This window comes from Calypte anna, chromosome 3 (genome assembly GCF_003957555.1).
Source record: "Calypte anna isolate BGI_N300 chromosome 3, bCalAnn1_v1.p, whole genome shotgun sequence".
NCBI lineage: Eukaryota > Metazoa > Chordata > Aves > Apodiformes > Trochilidae > Calypte > Calypte anna.
The window spans coordinates 14,922,536-14,944,401 of NC_044246.1; the positions used below are offsets into that span (position 1 = coordinate 14,922,536).

Genomic DNA, 21,866 nt, shown 5'->3' on the forward strand with positions numbered 1-21,866 from the left:
TAAACTAAAAATTCCAAAATGAAATTATAAACTGTAACAAAATCCACACATCTCTGTTTAGAACTGATTAATTACTGCTCTATTTTAATATCAGCTGTGATTCATCAGGCTTCTAAAGTGATACTACAAAAGCTGATTGAATTTAAATTCATAAGCAGAAATGCAGAGACATAATAATCAAAACAGAACTTTCGTGCAATTTGAGAGCTGAACAAGATTAATACGCAGAGGTTGAATTTCATACATATGCATATATTGCAGATAAACTAATTGCAGAAGAAAAGTTTTAGAGTCTTGTTACCACCTCTTTACACTTTCTTTAGATTATGTTATTAACAAATAATTTTTTTAAAATGTATTCCTTACATTTTAGCTGTTTCTTTTACACTCACATTCTTTTGGATCTGATAGCAAGATTGCTTATCATGTATGTTTTGCTGGAAAAGGACAGGAATGACTTCTTTTTGCCACTAGGTAGCACTGATACTTAGAATATTGGCTCTGGTTGTGTTATTTTCACTGAGAGCAATAGGATGTGTAAGTAACTTTTGTACCAACTTTTCCTATTTGCTTTAAGTGTGTGAATATAAAATTAAATAATAATACATATGCAGGTACAGACCAAAAGTCAAAAAAATAAAACAAACAAAAAACTAGCCAACCAAACAACAAAACAGCAAACAAAACAAAACAAAAATTACTTAAAACCCCCCAAACAAACAAAGACAAACAAAATCAAAACCCAAACATGAAACACTGAATTTGATGGATGATTTGAAATGGATGAAGGCTACACCAGGAGAAGTTTAGGGTGGATATTAGGAAACATTTTTTCTCTGGAAGGGTTGTCAGACGTTGGAATAGTCTGCCCAGGGCAGTGGCAGAGTCACCAACCCTGGAGGTATTTAAATGGTGTGTGAACATGGTTAGGGACATGGTTTAGTGGTGAACTTAGAGTGTTTGTGAAAGGTTGGACTGGATGATCTTGAAGGTCTCTTCCAACCAAAGACATTCTGTGATTCTAATATAGATACTTAGTTCTAGAATTATGAATAACTTGTTCTAAATTTTGTATGGTAATAACTGATACCCTTATTTAGGGAGGCTGGGTGTTACTCCAAAATTGTCACCTTGGACTGGATTTTATGGATGAGCTACTCGAGACACTTCTTACTGCTGAGATACAGAATGACACATTTCGAGTTTGGATAACTACTGAGCCACATCCTAAGTTCCCAATAACTCTTCTACAGGTTTGTTCAAATATTTATTTCAGGTACCTCATGCCATCAAAATTATTCAGATTAAGTGTTTAGATAGAAATGAAATAAATGGGGAAAACCAAAATCAAACAAAGCCCAAGGAAAAAAAAATGAGCTTGCCTTATAATGCACATATCACTTTAAAAAGAAAAATTACTCACCAGTAACTGAAAGTTTTCAGTGATGCATTATGCATGTGTGCATTCTCACTGTCTGTACACAGAAACACTTGAATCAAAACTATCAGGATTTACCTGTAACCCACTTTGCCCAGCTGGTTGCCTTTGACAGCAAAATAGTATGACAACTGCCTTTAGACTCTTCCAGTTTTCCCTATCCAAAATAAAGGATAAAGGGGACAGAACTCACAGGCACAGTGTATGTCAAAGAACATCATCTACCAAGAAGTCACCTGTTTTTCTTAGAATAGTTGTTCCATAGACCTCAAGGAGACATTTTTTACCAGTGCTTGAAAAACTGCTTAAACTCTTGCAAAGTCCATTTAAGTCACTTAAAATGGTTCTTAACACTCATCAGCAGGTCATAATAGAAGATAGTATTTATTGTAATAGCTCTGTGTTGCCACTTCTGTATGCACACACCCCTTTCCTCTTAAAAGCAGTGGGAATATCCTTAGTGCTTCTCATTCTTTCCAAATGAGACCAGATATCATACCTGATACCTAGGGTTTGAAGAGGAGGAAGGGTTTCTTGCTCAAATGGAATCTACAAGACAACCTTCAGTAAGATGTATGCCACTGCATATAGAAAGCTGGCTTTATGGACCTGTGTTCTCCTGCAGTCTCTCATGAATGAAATCTTCCTGCATCTTCAAGGGGTTTCTGAATAGTGGGGTGTACAAACATACAGTTTGCTAAAAGTGAGACTGGAAACTGAGATGATTGCAATTGGGTCTCCACTGCATTTATCTGAAATGCTAAACATGTGATTTCCCAGTCTACAGTGTTGTGTTACCTTTTTAATTATCATCATATTCAGGGATTCCAGAAATGTAATAACTGACAAATAAAAGGTGAGTTCTTTCTCAGAAGAAAGAGGAGAATAATTTGATTTTTTCATAGAGAAAATTAATCAAAAGCTAAACAAAATAGGCTTAGAAATGTGGAAAGGCTGGTTAGCAAGTGTCTTCATTCAGTTCAACACTCCAGTGTGTTCGTGTGCAGATATGTCCTTGCACAAGGTGGCAACTCCTCTCTGGAACAGCTTGTCTGAGCCTTGCAGCTCAGAAATAAGTTTGTGAGACTGAAGTTGTAAACCTGTTCTTTAAAAGTTCTTTACCACAAATATGGAGATAGTAAAACTATCAGGTGAAGTAGTTCACCTCATCTTTCATTCACCGTCTTCATTAATTGTCTCAGAAGTAGAAATAGTTCAGAGCCATGCTTGCATTCAGTTTGTGGGCATCTTGGCATTTACTATCCTTTCAGTGCATGCTGCCATGTTACCCAAGCCAGCCAAGCAAGTAATTGCTGTTGGAGCAGAAAATTACTTTTTTATTTATGTTCTTCCAGCCTTTTTAAGTTTCTCAAGTAATACAGATTCTGGTAAGGCCAGTTATTGTCTAAACTAATAGATTTAAGTGTGCCCATGAACATTACCCAGTACTGCAGTGCAATAGTCCTTAGGGGTAAGTAGCTACAGCATTCTCTGATGTGAAAAGTTACATCAACGAGCACTTGTTCAAATAATTTGTGGCGTGGTTTGACAACATTTTGTAGAAACTATTTCCATTAGGCACTTAGCATGAAAGTAAGGGGCAGTATTCCATGAGTTGTGATGGTTTACTACCACAAATGTGAATTCCATGTATGCTGCCTGGAATGCTCAGGAACATTTTGAGGTGAATCTCACTTACTGCTGCAGACATGGCCACAAAGTCCAGAGCAGTCACTATGAACACAAAGGTCTGATGTGAGGACAGGTGAGATTTCTTTGTATTTACTGTGAAGTCCTGAGACCAGAGTAGATGACAACAACTCTCTCGTATTTGTGGGTAGTTCTATCATTCAGTCATTGAAGTAGGGATAGAGAACCATTTGATGCCTTTTAAAAACCATGGCAATTGCTTCCAAGTTGTTGATGCTAATTCTTATTTTCCATTTTGTCATGAAAATGACAAATCATGACAAAAGACTTCCATGAAAATCCATGGACAAGTCTCAGTGATGGTTCAGACCAATATAAACTGAAGGTCTGTTCAAAATCTTAAATTAGAGTTTTGTGGCCTAATATAATATTTACTCTTTTTATACAGTTTATAGTAAAACTACACATCAACTTTGTATCTACAGTGCTTCAGCTATTTACATTTTATTTATAAATAACTGTTGTGGGTTTTTTACATGTTGCTGGCTTTGTTCAGTAAACAACTCCAATTCCTTTGTCTTTTTGTCTTTTTCATGTGACAGACTGCTATAAAGTTCACAAATGAACCTCCCCAAGGTGTACGAGCCAGTTTGAAAAGAACATTTTCCAGAATGGATCAGGATCTGTTAGATATAAGCAATATGCCTATGTGGAAACCTTTGCTTTACACTGTAGCTTTCCTGCATTCTACTGTTCAGGTACTTCTTATAAGATTTGCAAATAGTGTTATATTATATGTCATCCTTTAATGGAAGATACTGACAATACACATTCTGTTATTGTTATCATGTTACAAAACTGAAGTTTTACTTTCTATAATCTGTAATAGAAGGTTCCTTATTCTCTTAGTTTTTCTTTAAATTGTACACAATTTTTATAATATGGACATTTAGAATGAGGATTTTTTTTTCATGTCATTTTACCTGTCCAAAAGTCAGTCATTTTGGCGTAAGGGAAAGTGCTCTCCCTGTTGTCAATAGAAATAAATAAGCACCTTGAAAAAGAAAATAATCTGTTTTAGCTGTCTCCCTGTAGAAGAGTAAATAATTTTCTGGATCTCTTTCTGCCCACTGATTTTAAAGGCAATCCACATGCCTAGCTTTGAATACCTGTCTACTTTCTAGATGGTTAAAATTAAATAAAATTCCAACACTTAAAATGCTGTTTTTATCTTATTTTTATCTATGTCAATGTGTTGTCTATATTAATTCTAACCTGAGCACCTTATGTATATTTTGTACCTCAAAGATGTATAAGTTTTGAGATCACAATAAATAACATTTTGAGTTTACTGCACATGCTTCCTTTTCAGCAAGGGTGTTAAAATCATTCTAAAACTCTATTTGAGCCCTAGGCAGTAATGAGTCGCTCATATTTCAGTGTGCCAAATGTGGTGAAAGACAGAGCCATTAAGATTCAGTGTTCTGGATTATTTTTGTCCTTCTTTCTCCTCATAAACTGTGAGAAAGTTGTTCTGTGTACTGCCTCAGGATTATACTGTTCTTGTGGAACTAGAAGACCTAAGCTTATTCAACCATCAGTACTTAAAGAAATTATTAGAGCTATTAATCTGTTCAGAAAGTTTATTTATGGATTGGCAATCAGTGAGCAATATGTACATTGCCCTGCCTCTAAGCTGACTCCTAATATCTTCTGGTGACAAGATTGCTATGATAAATATAGCTTAAAAAGTAATTCAGAGATTTTGGCATAAAATCATGCCTTTCAGCAGTGTGTTATCTGTCAATGCTGTCTAAACTAAAAAAAAAAAAAAAAAAGTTTTTTTTTCAATTCTAGTAGTTTTTAAATACTGCAGCTAGGGTGCCTAAAAATACCAAAATACCTTACTAATTTAAACTCAAATAAATATGTTATCATTTTGTTAATTTTAAAATGACAATATACACTGTTCATTCATTTAATAAATGTTATCAGTACTCAGCAAATTAATTCTTAAGTGCTGCACTAATTTATTCTACATTCTGGAAAAAAAATCACTGAGTGATATAACAATGGTGATTCAAGTAAAGTTGTGAAAAATTTAATAGTGTTGGATGTTTTAAAAGTTTGAGATACCAACTAACTTCATTTTATAATCAACTGTTTTTCTGTTCCTGCAATTGTTTGGGGTTTTTTTATGTTTATGTAATAATAAATCTGAATAATTTAGTGGTGGCAGACTTATAGTAAAGTTAATAAAATTTATATTAAAGCAATATAGTGAAGCAGCAAGACAAAAGGGGCAACACAGAAGCCTTTGGATAATGGAGCATTAATAAACTAGCCTGAGAAATTGAAACTATCATTAGCAGACAGTATACGTAGGAAAAAAATGAAAATCTGTAGAACTCAGAACTGTTGAGTATGCTCAAAATGCAGAAATTTGGTAATTCTTTAATTTAATTACTTAATATAAAAATCTTATAATCCACACAGACAGTAGGCATTTCATACCTACAACTGATACGATGGTCAGTAGAGGTAGCAATTAATTATTCTGTTGATTTTTCTATAAATATTTACCCTGTGGGGTGTAACTTAATAGTAAACTTTCTTTTTTACTGCTTCATATGAGGTACACTGATGTTTCTTAGGCTACCATTCTTCTTCAGTTCAGTTCTTTACCCTGTTAATATTATTCTTGTTGTTGTTGTTTATTGTTATTATTATTCTCCTTTAGTAATGAAACAGAATCATATGTTGCTTCATTAACACATTTGGTTTCTGATTGTATTCATCAGGAACGTCGGAAGTTTGGGCCTTTGGGCTGGAATATTCCCTATGAATTTAACTCGGCAGACTTTAAAGCCAGTGTTCAGTTTATACAAAATCACCTAGATGAATGTGACATCAAGAAGGTGAATACTAACATTTTAATACTGTATATTTAATTGCTTTGTACAGCATCTGTAATTGTTTTCTCTTCATGATAGTATCTTAAGTAGTTTGTTATTATTCTTTCAGTGCTGCTTCTAATGATCACAGTTTCAGGTTGTGTCAAGCTGAAGTAGTTTGTGTGCTGTCATCCATGTAAAAAGATAATAGTTAAGAACTTCAGATTATGATCTTGTTTTTCTCAGTACCATATCTAAAATATTAACATGTCTACACAGTATCTGCTTCGAAAGGGAGCCGAAATACTTAGAGTTTTACAGAACCAGTCAGACTTTCCTATGGCTGCCATTTGGTCTATTGTTTATCAGGGAACAGCATAATTAGACATTCCTTATAAAGAAACACTTTGTCAGTAAAGAAGGATGAAAAACTAGGAGATGGGAGAAAAAGGGAAAAAAAAAAGGCAGTAGCAGCTGACAGTAATTTCAAGTCACACAAGAAATAACAATATATATTTCTAATAGTGAGTTCAAAGCCAACTCTGCTATCCACTCTAGTATAAAACTATAGAGCTGAGCTCAGAGAAGACATTAGAATGAATGAATGAATCATCAATGATCTTTTCAGCTCACATTTCAAAGTCAGATGAGCTTCAGATGATATTGAAATACAGGCTGGTTATTGATTATATTGATGTTATTGAATTAATAGTTAATATTCAGGTGATATTGAAATTACAGTTCTTCTTACAAATTGTAAGTCTTTTTTTACTTTACTACAATCTTTTTTTTTTACTTTACTTACATCCAGGGGATATCATGGAACACAGTACGCTACATGATTGGAGAAGTACAATATGGAGGCCGAGTCACAGATGACTTTGATAAACGTCTTCTTAATTGCTTTGCAAGGGTGAGACACCTTGAAATACAGGGTTTTGTCATTTCTATGGCAGCTGCAATACAGAAATTAGGAGGACTTCTTTCTTCCTAATATGCCCGTCTTTGTCAGTTTATAAGACTCTTCAGAGTAAAATGAGTTTCCAAAACATCATTCTTTGGAGTGAGGTTCTTCCCCTTAGCTCTGAGTAGCAAAGTAATTGCTTCTTTATTTTTTTGCAGGTATGGTTTAATGAAAAGATTTTTGACAGCAGTTTCTGCTTTTACACTGGATATAATATTCCAGTGTGCAAAACTGTGGACCAATATCTTGAATACATCCAGTCTCTCCCTGCCTTAGACAGCCCAAAGGTCTTTGGTCTCCATCCTAATGCTGATATTACGTAAGTAGGTCTCAACATACTGAAAACAAAGACCCTTTTTTTTAGGATTTAAAAAAAAAAATCCCTATTAAATGCTTAAGTAAAGTATATTTTTCTTAGGAAATCTGATTCACGTGAATTTCACTATTGATGTGAAACACTTGATGTGTTTATACATGGATATGAATGCAATGTTGTCAGCTGTATTTTACATGTTCTTTTAAAACAGTTGAAATTCTTATGACTTATTCCTCATGGGTTTAGAATTACTTTTAGATTTGAAAGGATTATAAAACTTTTATATGAACACATGATACAAGGTTCTATACAGTTCAACTAGAGAAATTTTCTAATGTTTTTCTTCTGTTTCAAGTAGTATATAGTTTTTTCTGCAAACACTTGTTAAAGGAGTCTCTGGATTGTCAATGGGCTTACATCATGACTTTGGATGAAAATTCAGTCTTTTGTTGCCATCAGTCCTGCCATTCCCAGTATCTAAAAGAGGCTTTTCAACCTCACCAAGTAGTAACTCCAATTAAAATTTTATCTTTGACTTAATTCACTGTTTAAAAAAAATGTGTGTTAACAGCTTGACTTTTATTTCTTTCTAATTTTATATGCCCTGTGAAAGGATATGAATCATCATTGCTTTTCTTTCACTAAAGTTCTTAATAATTCTGCCAGGAATTTGCATTTTCATATTGTCTACATCCATTATTTTCAAACACAGCTGTTTTGTATTTTTAAACAAAACAACTGTTACTCAAAAGCCCAACTTCTGTGGAAAACTTATACCTTAAAACATTTTTGTACACAACAATAATTTTAGACAGGTTTTCAGTGTCAAATTTGAGAGGCTAATGATATATCAAAAGCCCAATATTCTGAGCAAGCTTTGAGAACAGTACACAGGTTGTCAACACTGCCTAGCACCTTCCATTGTAAGGACATAATTCTAAAGAATGTAAGAGTAGATTCTGTTTCAAGTCATTATCTAATACTTGAAAGACCTCCCTTCAATTAAAGAAGAGCCAGATTTAACAGAGAACTAAACAAAGTTCTAACGAGAGACAATCTTCAGATCCAAAATTAAGCTTGTAGGAGGACTAATTTTTATCCAAATGGATACGTATTCCATACAATATAAAATGTTGCATTTAAATTCTCCTTAAAATATCTCGTCAAGTCATCTTGAGAGTATGCAGAAGGACACCTTCTAGAATTGGAATTCTGAGACAGCCAGGACCTTTCCTATTACTGTTACTATTTCTATTACTATTACTAAGGACAAGAAAGACCTTATCTTTCACTTGTTTTAGTGACATTTTTCCAGTTCAGCCAAAAGCTTGATTCAAATAAAAGAATTCACTAAGTGTCAGTAATTTCATCCATTTGGGATTAGCACTGAAGTCACTGTGATACTGAAATTCACTGTAACTTGCTATATGAATCACAGGCTCTGAAAAGGCAGCACAACTAGCAGGTACCTGAGAAGGCAAGAAATATTCTGAAAATCTGACAAAACCCCTTCTCTAGTTGGTTCCATACTGAATTCTTTAAATGTAGCTGAATTTGTGTAAACCTACTGCAAGCTGCTGTTAACCAACTGGACATAAAGCAGGATCTCCCATTGTCCCTTGATGAATGAAAGGTTCTGAATACCATGTTGCAATAGATATTGCTGTTTTCTACACAAAGCTGAGATAACGTTTCCATCAAGCTGCATGAGTTCTTAATTTTAATTTCCAATACAGAAAATTCCTGATGGCACAGACACCAGCTATCAAACTATGATAGGATGTTAAATTCAAGCTCTCTAAGAAAATACCATTAATAGTACTTTTTGGAGCAAATCAAATACATAGAAAATTCCTTGGTTTTTTCTTTTTAGGATACAGTATGCTTTGCTGTTTCAAGGAAAGATAATATAAAAAAGTAGAAAGTGCTTTATCTTACAAACTCACCTTGAGGCAACATTGACATGCACATGAGATCCATCTAATGTTGCTTTAACTTCCTTTATAGCTACCCAAGGAAAATAGATGATTGTGAAGTACAGTTCTCATGATGGCAAAGCAAACATCTACAATACATGAGCTCAAGGAGGCTTCTTTCCATTACTTGTAAAGGCAATATGAACAAACAGCAGTTACGTAGACATCTGCACTTAGATGTCTAAAAGGGACACAACACTGAGTATATCAGATTCCCTTATCCAAAGTGTGGTACTTCCTCTACAAACCTATGCAGTCTTTTTTCATTGCTGTTTCCATCTATACTTCAAGATTTTATTTGCAATGTAAAGGAAAGTCAGGTTTTCCAAAGCCCAAAAATATTTGTTTCAGAAGGGCTTTTATATTCACTGTGTCCCACTGTTACATGAATGGAATTTCTTGTTTCTATTTTCTCCTTATTTCCACACTGGAGTATTACTTTTAATTATGTACACATCGAGATGCATATTTTTATCTTTCCTATTTTTATTTACAACAAAAGTCTTCTTGTTCAAGCTGCTATTGAACATTTTTGCTACTTTATACAAAATTCAGATGATAATTTCTCCTCTCTATAAGATTTCTTGCTTGTGTCATTGAAGAAAGGAGTATTGCTTAACTCTGATTGTGCATCTTTGAGGTTTCAATATCCACTGTTCTAAATCTAGCAGCTTTTATCATTAATCATTAAATGCCTCAAGGCAGAATGAATTTACTCCTTAATAAAGGGGCAGCTTGCAGAGCTATGCCTCCACCTTTTCCTTCTGCATTTCAGTTTTAAGAAGTACATGAGGGGAATACTGTTCCTTGTAACATAACTTCTGTTGCTCCCTTGTTGCCTTCCTTCTAAGCAGAAAGTAGCTGCTTACAAGTCCTAATGAGGCATGTGACATTTTCTTCCCTTTCCTCAGAATCCTCAGGAATCATACAATAGGTTTTTCTGCCATCTCACATTCTCAAAGGTTGAGAAGGTGCCTGTGGAACTCTTCGTCTTAGCCCTGAATTTACAAAACCACATGTGAATAACAGGGCATGTGGAGGGACGTTCAGACTATGTACAACCATAAGAAAACCACATGTAATTCATGATCAGTGTGTTCAGCTTGGTGCAGGATGCAAAGGAGAAGAATTCTTTGTAATTTATAACATGTTTCCTATCTTCTCAGGTACCAAAGTAATACAGCAGCTAATGTTCTGGATACTATTACCAGTATACAGCCGAAAGAAAGTGGTGCAGGACCTGGAGAAACTCGTGAAGCAATCGTTTATCGTTTAGCTGAAGACATGCTGGACAAGCTTCCTCCAGATTACATACCCCATGAGGCAAACTAATCTTAGTTGTTTTCTTCCTGTTCTCTCTGTTGAGTTTTTACATAAATCATTCTGGAAAAGAAACCATATGCTTTAAAGAAAGATCTTAGAGCGAGTAGCAGGTTCAAGCAAGGAACCAATATCTTCATGGCTATCAGCATGACTTGATACAAAGCTTTTTTTTTATTATTTAAAAGCAAGACATCTACCAGTTTATCAAAGAGACAAGTCATAGAAACTGTTATTGAACTTCCAAACCTGCATTTGAAAACATGGGGAAAAAAACAGTCTTGACTTTTTGTGACAGCAGCCTCCTGGGTCTTCTGGGTAAAGTCCCATTCTAGCAAAATCAGTGAGTAAATGGGTAGTATCAGGAAAAAATTGAAAATTGCAGTATTTTTAAGGTGATAAATGTTAGCCAAATAATATGAAGTACAAGTCTATTATTTTCTGAACAAGAGAAAGTTAAGGTGTCATGTCTAACAACGATATTTCAGCATATCATATTTAACTGAATTCCTTCTTCACTCCTCTCCTTAGGTAAGAGCTCATTTAGTTAAAATGGGACATCTTAACTCTATGAATATTTTTCTTCGTCAAGAAATTGATCGAATGCAAAAGGTGATCACAATACTCCGCAACACATTGAGTGATCTTAAGTTAGCCATAGACGGAACTATCGTTATGAGTGAGGCAAGTAAAAGCATATTTGTGATGTATGGAACACTCTGATTTTGTTTTATTGCCTTGATCTCTTTAGCTCATGTATTGTAATTTAATTCCTTCAGAATCTGAGAGATGCACTTGATTGCATGTACGATGCTCGAGTTCCTCAGGTATGGAAAAGAGTATCTTGGGAGTCCACAACACTTGGCTTCTGGTTTACTGAACTTTTGGAAAGAAATGCTCAATTCTCTACATGGTTATTTAAAGGAAGACCAAATGTGTTTTGGATGACTGGATTCTTTAATCCACAAGGTAAGGATACTGAAAGGACTTGAGTAATAATGTGTATAATTATAATTTAATGGGGTTTAATATTACACATAGAAAAATGTTTTCATTGCTGTCAGCATATATCATAAACAGATTCAAAAAAGAGATTAGATAAAACCACAGGAAACAAGCACAATGGTGGCAATAAAGATGACTGTCCAAACTTATACTTGGGATTAGGAGGCCCCTAAACTCCAGATTGCCAGAGTATGGAAGAACACAGCAGGGAAAGGATTTATGTACCATTTTGCCTGTTGCAATATTATTTCACTAAGCATCTGCCTTTGTCAAGTTTCAGAGATAGGATGCTTGTACAGATGGTCTTTTAATCTGTAAACACATGCAGTTCACAAATAAAATGTTTTATTTTGTTGATATATTGTAGCATGGTATGATACAGGTTCTAAAGGAAATATAGGTAATGCTAATGATACAGTTTTTAAAGGAAATGTGCTTTTCCTGTGGTTTTGGTTTCACTCATTTCAGGCTGTAAATTGCAAGTATGGAAGAGTGTTAATCTAGGGCAATATGTAATTTATATGCTGTCTACATATACCAACAGAAATAATTCTGACAGCAGTCATTCATTGGATCAACCTCCCTAGAAGCATGGTCGGGTCCCTTTGCTGAAAGTTATCAAGATTCAATTGGACAGGATGCTAGAAAATGTCATCTAGGTTGCCTATTATAGCTTGAGATATTTATTAATTTACAGTAGCCATCTCCATGAGTAGCAAAACCTGTTACCTTATCAGATGCAAGTTCATAAAAGAATCTGATTTAGCCTGAACAGCTACACATTAAAAATTCTTGTGAGAGACTTCTCCCATGTAACAGCTGTGAGGTGTTTCTTTTACATTAGGTTTAACCTCTGAAGTCCTTGAATATATAATAAGTCATCTTCTTTTTATGATTATTCTACTGGCTTTCTATGACCACAGCTGTATTCACACTCAGAAAGATTTGAGGTGCCTGGAGCATGCCCAGATTATCTTTAAAAGATGGTATGGAAATGCTGGTCAAAACCTCATTCCATTTATATTACAAATGGCACAGCTGGTAAGCCTACTGATCTCTGGTGTTTCAAGAGCAGCACTCATGGTGGTGTAAAAGAAAATAATGAACCAGATTCCTTTGACCAAAGAAAATATCTAGCCTACTAGTGAAGAAACCTGAGACACTGATGGTTTTGAACTTGATGATTGCTTCAGCCTCTGTGTTCCAAAAAAAATTGTCCGACAGATGAAGAAAGAAGTCTGCTAAGCATAAGGGTGTGCTAGCACCAGAGGTGAAATACATATACTTGCTGTATGCGTAATACTGCTGACCAGGAAATTCTGAGTAAATCAAATTACAAAGAAATGTTTAAAAATTGACAGGTGTGAGGCAAATCAGAAATTTGACTTCCCTATGGGGTAAAATCTAGACTGGTTGCACTGGTGAATCAAGCTCTAAATCTATCATAGCACTGGCAAACACATTGTAATGTTAAACCATGAGGAATGAATTTTCAGTTTTATGGGAAAAGCTATTTATAGTACTATAAAATATCACCAATAATTTTATTTAAAACCTGTTGTGATTTTTTAGCAATTATCAGTGTTTGTCTTCTATAAATTATCAAGATCAAAGGAATGCTCGTGGTGGTGCAACATACTGTTCAGTAGATGTGGCACTTGGAATGAACAGGCTTATGAAAAAACAACTATCATATTATAGAGATATCATTATTTTTTAGCAAAATTTAGAAGCCTAGATCAGACTGTTTTATTTTTATCAGTATGTATAGTATTTGGGAAAAGAAGCCATGTTAATTTCAAGTACTGTTAATTGTATTTATATCACATATGGATATTTTAGCTGTGAAAAATATCATAGTTTTAATTGACTTTGTTCTAACTAACCTGTTAAACCACTTCTTACAAGTTGAAATGCTGTCTTCTACTACCTGCCTGTGCACTTTCACTATCCCCCACCAACACCTGCTCCTTTTAAATATTTCATTTGATGGTTTCTCTTGCCTTGTAGATACTTGTCAGTCAAGAAAATGTTAGTCCTCTTTTCCTTTATGCCCTATCAAGAAGGAACTGCTGCTTTTTCCTCTTTAAGTATTTTCAGTAATTGCTCTTAAATATGCAGTTCTCTATTATAAACTTTTCTCTTTTAACTTTTTATCTCTTTCTGACTACTTGAAGTAGTACTACCAGGGATTTGTTACAAGTGTTTAATATTTGTAGCCTTTCCCTTTATAATACACTCAATCTCTTTAGTTCTGTTTTTTGTCATCTTGTACTTATGCTATTCATCCCTTTACCTCTCAAACTGTTCTTTTGGGAAGCTTCTGTAAAGTCTGTTAAAAGCAAAATTCCAGAGATCACCTAACTCTCTGCTTGTGTCATCCTCTACCTTCATTTCTGTCTAGCACTTGCTTTTCTTCATTAACAAAACATTAATTTTTTTCCTCTTTCATAGACCTTGCTTTGTCTAGCTTCCTCACTGTTATTTTTATTATCACATGTATACTTATTTTTATCACATTCACACAAACCTTTTCTGTTTTCCATCAGTGATTTTTTTTTTACTTTCACTTACAAAAAAATACCAGCTCAAATAATTGATATCTTGTCTGCCTTCAAATTCCGTCCTGAACCGCAAATCTGTCATGCAGCCTGTAGCTGATTGCCTAATGATAATTTGTAAGTCAGCAAACATTTGTTAACTGAATAATTCAATAGCCAAAAAAAGTATATCATTTGATGTGCCATCTAAAAATGTTTTTCTCAGTGTAATGCATTCTACGCTGCTTTTGTTGTTTGTTCCCGTTTTGGCCCAAATGCAAATTTTGCTATTATTACTCAGAGTGATTATTTTTAATAGAACTCTGAATATCTATCTCTATAACACTCATAACTAAGATATTTTTTATCACATGTACTAAATCTCTGACTTAATTTCTCAAGGATTCCTAACAGCAATGAAACAAGAAGCAACTCGAGCACATAAAGGCTGGGCTTTAGATACAGTTACAGTACATAATGAAGTGCTAAAGCAAAACAAAGAAGAAATTACAGCACCTCCTTCTGTATGTATGACATGCAAAGAATCTTCAGTGTTAATTTCAGTATTAATTTTATATTGTGCATCACTCAATCATTTTGAATTGCTATGGGAGGAAGTTACTCTTGTCTTAATCTCACTGGTTTTGTTTAATATAGAAGATAAATAGCAACAAGTATGAAGATATTTTTATTTTGCAGTTACAAAACTATTTTATTAAAAGAACCATTTCATTATACCAATTCTTTATTTTCTTTAATTTATAGTAAGCTTTAGATCAGATTGTGTGGTGTATGGGCTTTATTAGGGAACTATTATTGCCATCCATTTCAATAACATTATGTTTAGGAAAAGAATGATGTTATATTTTATAATTAAATAGTTGGAAAAGATTAAGTCATGTAAGATATTTTATTTACTATAAAAAAATTATTCTGTTTAATGGTTTAAGCCAATTACTCATTTTAAAAACAGATGTTTACTTTGTGTGATGTATCTGTTTACTCTCCTTACAGGAAGGAGTATATATCTATGGGCTATACTTGGAAGGTGCAGGCTGGGACAGAAGAAGTAGCAAACTCACTGAATCGACACCAAAGGTTCTTTTTGTCCAGCTGCCTGTGGTGCATATATTTGCTGTTAATAGACCCAGTCCTAAGGATTCCAGGCTCTATGTTTGTCCTGTTTACAAGAAGCCTATGAGAACGGATCTGAACTATATCACAATTATCTATTTAAAGACAGCAGTGTCTCCAGACCACTGGATATTGAGAGGAGTGGCTCTCCTGTGTGACATTAAGTAAGCCAGTTTTCATACCAAAGCAGAAACAGAATATATGGCTCATGAAACCAAATCCATGTGTAATTCTCCTACTGGTTTTCACTGGGTGACTGTCAGTCATTCTACTAGAAATTTTGTTTCAGTCTTGTTTTAATAAATTTATTTATCTGCTTCGAGTATATGCATTCTGTCTTGGCTATTTAGTGATAGTTTTAAAGTAAAGTTTTAAAGTAAAATTTTCAAAATATGCTCACTGTTAGTAGCTCTTGACATTTCCATTATAGTACTTAGAAAAATAATGGTTGCTTTCACGATAAAATTAATGCTAATGTTGTTAAGCCTTAAAAGATAAAAACTTAGGTTTTTCACATACTTCGGCATATACAGTTGTTAGCTTGCATTTCAGTGAAATATGATGACAGCAGAACATAATACAGAACATTTTAAAAAATGAAGTTCTGCTAGATACAAGTTTTTAAATATTCCTGGATTCTGTATGGTACTTTGGCTCTGAAGGAAACTTTATATTTAGGAGAGAAAAGTGTATCTGATCCATGTATCTTGTTTGGGATTTTTGAGAACTTAGTTGTTCATGCTAAGCTACATAGATTAAGCAAAACTACAACAGGAATGTTCGTGTCTGCGATATCTGACAGAAACCAGTACATTCTGTGTCCTGTTTAGCTGTGTAGGAACATAGGTAGAGAAGTAAAAAAGTACCCAATGCTTAATATGAATGTTTTTGCTATTCAGATAGAGGGGCACTGAGGCCTTCCCAGGTGCCTCTGTACAACAGATACGAGGGTTTGGATGGGGAAGGCTAATTGATGGATAGTAGGAATGATGGTTCATCTATCCCAGAGATGTTGCCAAGGTCAGAAGGTGCAGGAACAGGCTGTCCCCATGTGCTGTAGTAAGGAACTGGCAGAGAAGACAACTGGCCCAGCTGAACAGGGAACTTTTGTTGGGACTCAAGAAAAAAAAGTTTACCACCTTTGGAAGAATGGGCAGGCAATTCAAGAATAGTACAGGGATATCATTAGGTGATGCAGAGAAAAAACTAGAAAGACAAAAAGCTAGCTAGAACTCAATCTGGCCACTGTTACAAGAGATACATAAAATGTTTTCGCAAATACATTAACAACAAAAAGAGAGCCAGGGAGAACCTTCATCCTTTATTTGATGCAGAGGGGAATATTCCCACCAAGGTTGAGGAAAAGGCTGATACTTAAGGAAAGACAACCAGGGGATCGGTCCCAGCCAGTGTGGGTGTGTAAGAGACAGGTCCTGCTTGACCAACCTGATCTCCTTCTATGACCAGGTGACCTGCCTAGCGAATGAGGGAAAGGCTGTGGATATTTTCTTTGTAAAAGCTTTGGCAGTAAAGCTTTTGACACTACCTCCCAGAGCATTCTCCTAGAGACGCTGTTGGCTCATGGCTTGGATGGGCATACTCTTCACTGGGTTAAAAACTGTCTGGATTGCAGAGCCCAGAGAGTTGCGGTGAATGGAGTCAAATCCAATTGGTGAATGGAGTCAAAAGCAGTGTTCCCCAGGGCTCAGCTTTGGGGCCGGTCTTGTTCAATATCTTAATCAACAATCTGGATGAGGGGATCAAGTTCTCCTTTAGTAAGTTTGCAGATGACACCAAACTGGGCAAGGAGTGTTGATCCTCTTGAGGGTAGGAAGGCTCTGCAGAGGGATCTGAACAGGATGGATCAATGGGCCAATGTCAACTGTATGAGGTACAACAAGGCCAAGTGCAGGGTCCTGCACTTGGGTCACAGCAACCCAATGCACAACACTACTACTCCTTGGGAAGGAATGACTGGAAAGCTGCCCAGAGTAAAATGACCTGGAGCCAGCCATGCTCCAGGCTGACAGCCACCTGAACCTGAGCCAGCAGTGTGCCCATGTGGCCAAGAAGGCCAGCAGCATCCTGGTTTGTATCAGAAAAAAACCAGTGTGTCCTGCAGGACTAGGGAAGCCTTTGTCCTCTCTACTTGGCACTTGCGAGGCTGCACCTCAAACGCTGTATTTAGTTTTGGGCCCCTCATTACAAGAAGGATATGGATTGTGTCCAGAGAAGGGCAACACAGCTAGTAATGGGTCTGGAGAACAAGGAGCAGTTAAGGGAATTGGAGTTGTTTTCATCTGGAAAAGAGGAGACTGAGGAGACTCCTTATAACTCTCTACAACTACCTGAAAGGAAATTGTTGTGAGGCAAATGCTGGTCTCTTCTTCCAAGTTAAAAGTGATAGGATGAGAGAAAGTGGCTACAGGTTTCACCAGGGGAAGTTTAGATGGGGTATTAGGGAAAAAATTCTTTATTGGAAGAGTGGTCAAGCATTGCAACAGGCTGCCCAGGAAAGTGGTGGAGGCACCATCCCTTGAGGTGTTCAGAAGACATGCAGACATGGCACTCAAGGACATGGTCTAGTGGGCATGAAGGTTGATGGTTGGACTTGATAATCTTAGAGGTCTTTTCCAACTTTAATGATTCTATGATTTCTGAAAGGGGGAAAGGTTGCCTCTTCAGGGACCTTCTTAGAAGAGTATAATTGGATTAAACCCTGGAAAGAAAAAGAGACCAAAAAAGCTGATTAATATTTAAAGATCCTCCAAGTTCAGGAGAATGTATCCCAATGAAGAGGAAATCAAGCGAAAACGCCAGCAGGCCTGCATGAAAGAGGAGCTTCTGGACAACTTAAAAAACAAAAAAAGAAGCCTATGGAGGGTGGCAGCATGGACAGGCAGCCTGGGAGGAATGCAGAGAAATTGTCTGAGCAGCCAGGGATCAGGTTAGGAAAGCGAAAGCCCTGATAGAATTGAATCTGGCCAAGGACATCCAGGTTAACAAGAAAAGCTTCTACAGGTATGTCAGTGATAAAAGGAAGACTAAGGGAAAATGTGGGCCCTCTCTAGAAAGAAACAGGAAACCTGGTTACCTGGAATATGGAGAAGGCTGAGGTACTCAATGACTTTGCCTCAGTCTTCACTGTCAAGTGCTCAAGCTGCAGCACCCAAGTTACAGAAATCAAAGGCAGTTTCTAGGAGAATGAAGAATCCCCCATGGTAGAGTAGATCAGATTTCAGATCATCTAAGGAACTACAAATCCATGGGACTTAATGAGATGCATCCATGGGTCCTGAGGGAACTAGTGGATGAAGTTGCTGTGGCAGTTGGTGAAGTTCCCGCTGACTGGAAAAGGGGAAAAATAAGCCCCCTTTTCAAAAAGGGAGAAAAAAAGAAGACTTGGGGGACTACGGGCCAGTCAGTCTCACCTCTATTCCCAGCAAGATCATGAAGCATGATCATGAAGCATGATTCCTCCTGGAAACTGTGCTAAGGCACATGGAAAATAAGGAGGTGCTTGGTGACAGCTAACATGGTTTTAATAAGGGCAGATCATGCCTGAAAAATCTGATGGCCTTTTATGATGGGGTTACAGCCTTGGTGGATAAGGGAGCAACTGAACCCACCTACCTAAACTTGTGCAAAACATTTGACATAATCTTGCACAACATTTTTGTCTCTAAAAAAAACTATGGCTTCAAAAGACACTGTGATTAACAGTTTGTGATCTCACTGGGCACATGAGCACAAAAAGTAAAATTAATATAATGTAAAAGGCCATGCAAAGGGAAAGGATTTAATCTGCATATTTACATTCTAGAGAATATAATCCAAACAGTACCCTTTTCTCTTTCTTTGGGTATAGCCATGATAGCACATGGGAAACCTATAAAAGAGGTTACCCATCTCAGTCATTCATCCAGGAATTTTTTTTTAATGCAAAATGCTAGATTATCACCTCTTTGTCAAGAAACACATCCTGTCCCTCTTCAAAGTATTTATTTCTCAAAAAACTATCAGATGCTGCAGATGCTACTAAATGCTTGTCTCAGCATTTGGGAATCCTTTTATTGAAATAATCCAAGTGCTATCTATTAGGTATCCAGCAGCTTAGTAGAGAGAAATCATCTCTTGTCTTTTTGTAAAAGAGCAGCATTCTGATTATTGCGCAAGACATATTTCAAACTGTACAAGGCAGTTGCCTATATTGAGTTGTCCCTTGGTGAGAAGATACTGAATGGAGTGATTTCCAAATTATTTCCTCACAGAAAAAGCTACCACAACAAAAGAGGGAGAGAGAAACATTTCTGTCAATTTTACTTAATAAATAATAATCAAACTTTACTTTTTGCTTTCTTTGTTCTGGGATTCATGGCTTTTTGTGATAAATGAGGAGAGCAAATGAGTACAGACTGTTTCTTACCATAATTTCCTTTGTGCAGGCATCATTACACTTTGTACATCCTAGCATCCGTTACAGTCTAAAAGTACAGTTCCCAACAAAGCATTTTTGAACAGGGGATTTTCCTTCAGTCATTTTGAGTCTACATTTATGATACTACACTCTATAGAAAACTAGGTGATTGGAATCCCTGCACTCCTGCACTGCATAGCTACCGTGAGACTTTCCAGGTACTGAGTATATTCTCCTACGTGTGTGCAGGTAATTTAAGTAACAAAACAATTAGCACTTACAAGCACTAGACTGAAAATAATGAAATTTAATGCATAAGTGAATACTATGGACAGTAGCTAGAAGAAATTTACCCACTTCCTAACACACTACACATTTAGAAGTTTTGTAAATTTCTCTTATGTAACTTTTACTGCCTTAGCCATGTTCTGATACAGAATACTGTAAGATCATTGTAATGTTTTTAAGATCCATAGATTATCCACTTCTCAAAATCCAGGTTGATAGGAACAATTCAGATTATTTAGTTTCTCCAAAGATACTGAAGTATGTGTAGCTTCAAAACAAGATGATCTCCATTCTCCAACCATTTGTAATCACAGATGTAGTTTATGTGTTTTTAACTCATTTGCATAATACTGCTGAGATCTTCCATTTTTTTCCTTGGAGATCTACAGAAGGATTACTCTTAGAAGAACTTTTATTTTGGTTATAAGTAGGTGTCTATATGAACTATATTTTCCTTTTGTTGTAGTTAAACCCAGCTGCTAGCACACTTCCCCCCTGCCCCATGGGACAGAGGAGAAAATTGGGGGGAAAAAACCCCAAAATCTAGGGTCTGTGGCAAAACCAGTTGAATAGGAAAGAAAAGTAAGATAATAATAATGATAACAGAACATAAAAAGCAAGCGATGTACAGCACAGTTGTTCACTATTGGCTGACTGATGTCCTGCTAGGTCATGACCCCTGGCAGCCCCCAGCTAACTCCCTCCAGTTTATATACTAAGCATGATGTCAAATAGTATGGAACATCCTTTTGGCCAGTTTGGGTCAGCTGTCATGGCTCTGCTCCTTCCCAGCTTCTCACGGGCAGGGCATGGGAAGCTGCAAAGTCCTTGAGTAATGTAAGCACTACTTAGCAACAACTAAAACATCAGTCTGTTATCAACATTGTTCTCATAGTAAATCCAAAGTACAGCACTGTACCAGCTACTAGGAAGAAACTTAACTATTCTGGATAAAACCAGGATACCTATCTCATTACCTTCACCTGTTGAGACAAATATTTGGTATGAATAAAAATGCATAGGTCTCAATATTTTCTTTAAAAAAACCTTTTCATTGTTCTGGGTGACACTGTTGTGGCTGAAAATGCTTTTTCGGTTAAATCTTTATTCCTTCTCACTGTTCCTTAAGTCTTCAGCAATGTCTGCAGAAGACGTATGTATTCAAGAGGATCTGAGTATTTATTTTACTATAATAATAAAAAAATCTCAGTGCAAAGGTGCCTACCTTTAGTATCTAGGGCTAAACTATAGCAGTGGCTCTGTCACCTGATGACCTCTCCTCAGCCAAGAAGGGGATTAGGAAAAAGGAGAAGAGACTTCTGGGTTGAAATGAAAACAATTTTACTGGAATAGCAAAACTGATCAAGGATACAGGGTTATACTCAGCCCAGTCCTGAGGAGAAGGAGCCTAAGAATGAGAAATCCCAAGAAGAAGACGACCTTCTCATCCTCAGCAAGCCTTTCTCTTCATAATGAGCATGACATTTATGGTATGGGATGCACTTGTTCGACACCTTGGGTCAGAGACCCTGACTTAAGCTCACATCTGACTTAAAGCTGCTAATGCCATGTCCTCTGATGCTGGCCTATGGTTCTATCCCAGTAAAACCAGGACAGCAACATAACAACCATCACCCGAGGCAGGCATTAGGGGTTTCAGCTCACTTGGGGTGTTTTAGGATCTGTAGTGGAACAAAGCAATCAGACGCCTCTGATTACCGAGAAGTGGGTGTGAGCCGGTATCAAATCCACCTGTGCCCAATTAGGGCAGGCCCCCTACTGAGCATGTGCAAGACCAGGGGGCCAATAAAAGGTGAGGCTCACACCCACTGCCCAGCTCACTCTTGAGCTAGTCAAGAGGGTGTGTTGGTAGCTCATTGAGCGGCAGACCAATCTTGCTAGTTCCACTTTGTGGGCAATAGAC

At 36.4% G+C, this 21,866-nt stretch overlaps 1 protein-coding gene across 1 annotated transcript in view; it reads left to right on the top strand.

Annotated features, from left to right (window-relative positions):
- DNAH8 (dynein axonemal heavy chain 8) overlaps positions 1-15,405 on the top strand; it is a 121,003-nt gene extending 105,598 nt beyond the window's left edge. The window contains exons 83-92 of the mRNA XM_030446786.1: positions 1,101-1,253; positions 3,691-3,846; positions 5,890-6,006; positions 6,794-6,895; positions 7,105-7,265; positions 10,405-10,561; positions 11,090-11,242; positions 11,338-11,527; positions 14,506-14,627; positions 15,118-15,405. Of these exons, the coding sequence (XP_030302646.1) occupies positions 1,101-1,253; positions 3,691-3,846; positions 5,890-6,006; positions 6,794-6,895; positions 7,105-7,265; positions 10,405-10,561; positions 11,090-11,242; positions 11,338-11,527; positions 14,506-14,627; positions 15,118-15,405 (1,599 nt within the window). The remainder of the gene's footprint in view (positions 1-1,100; positions 1,254-3,690; positions 3,847-5,889; positions 6,007-6,793; positions 6,896-7,104; positions 7,266-10,404; positions 10,562-11,089; positions 11,243-11,337; positions 11,528-14,505; positions 14,628-15,117) is intronic.
- Positions 15,406-21,866: the final 6,461 nt, after the last annotated feature.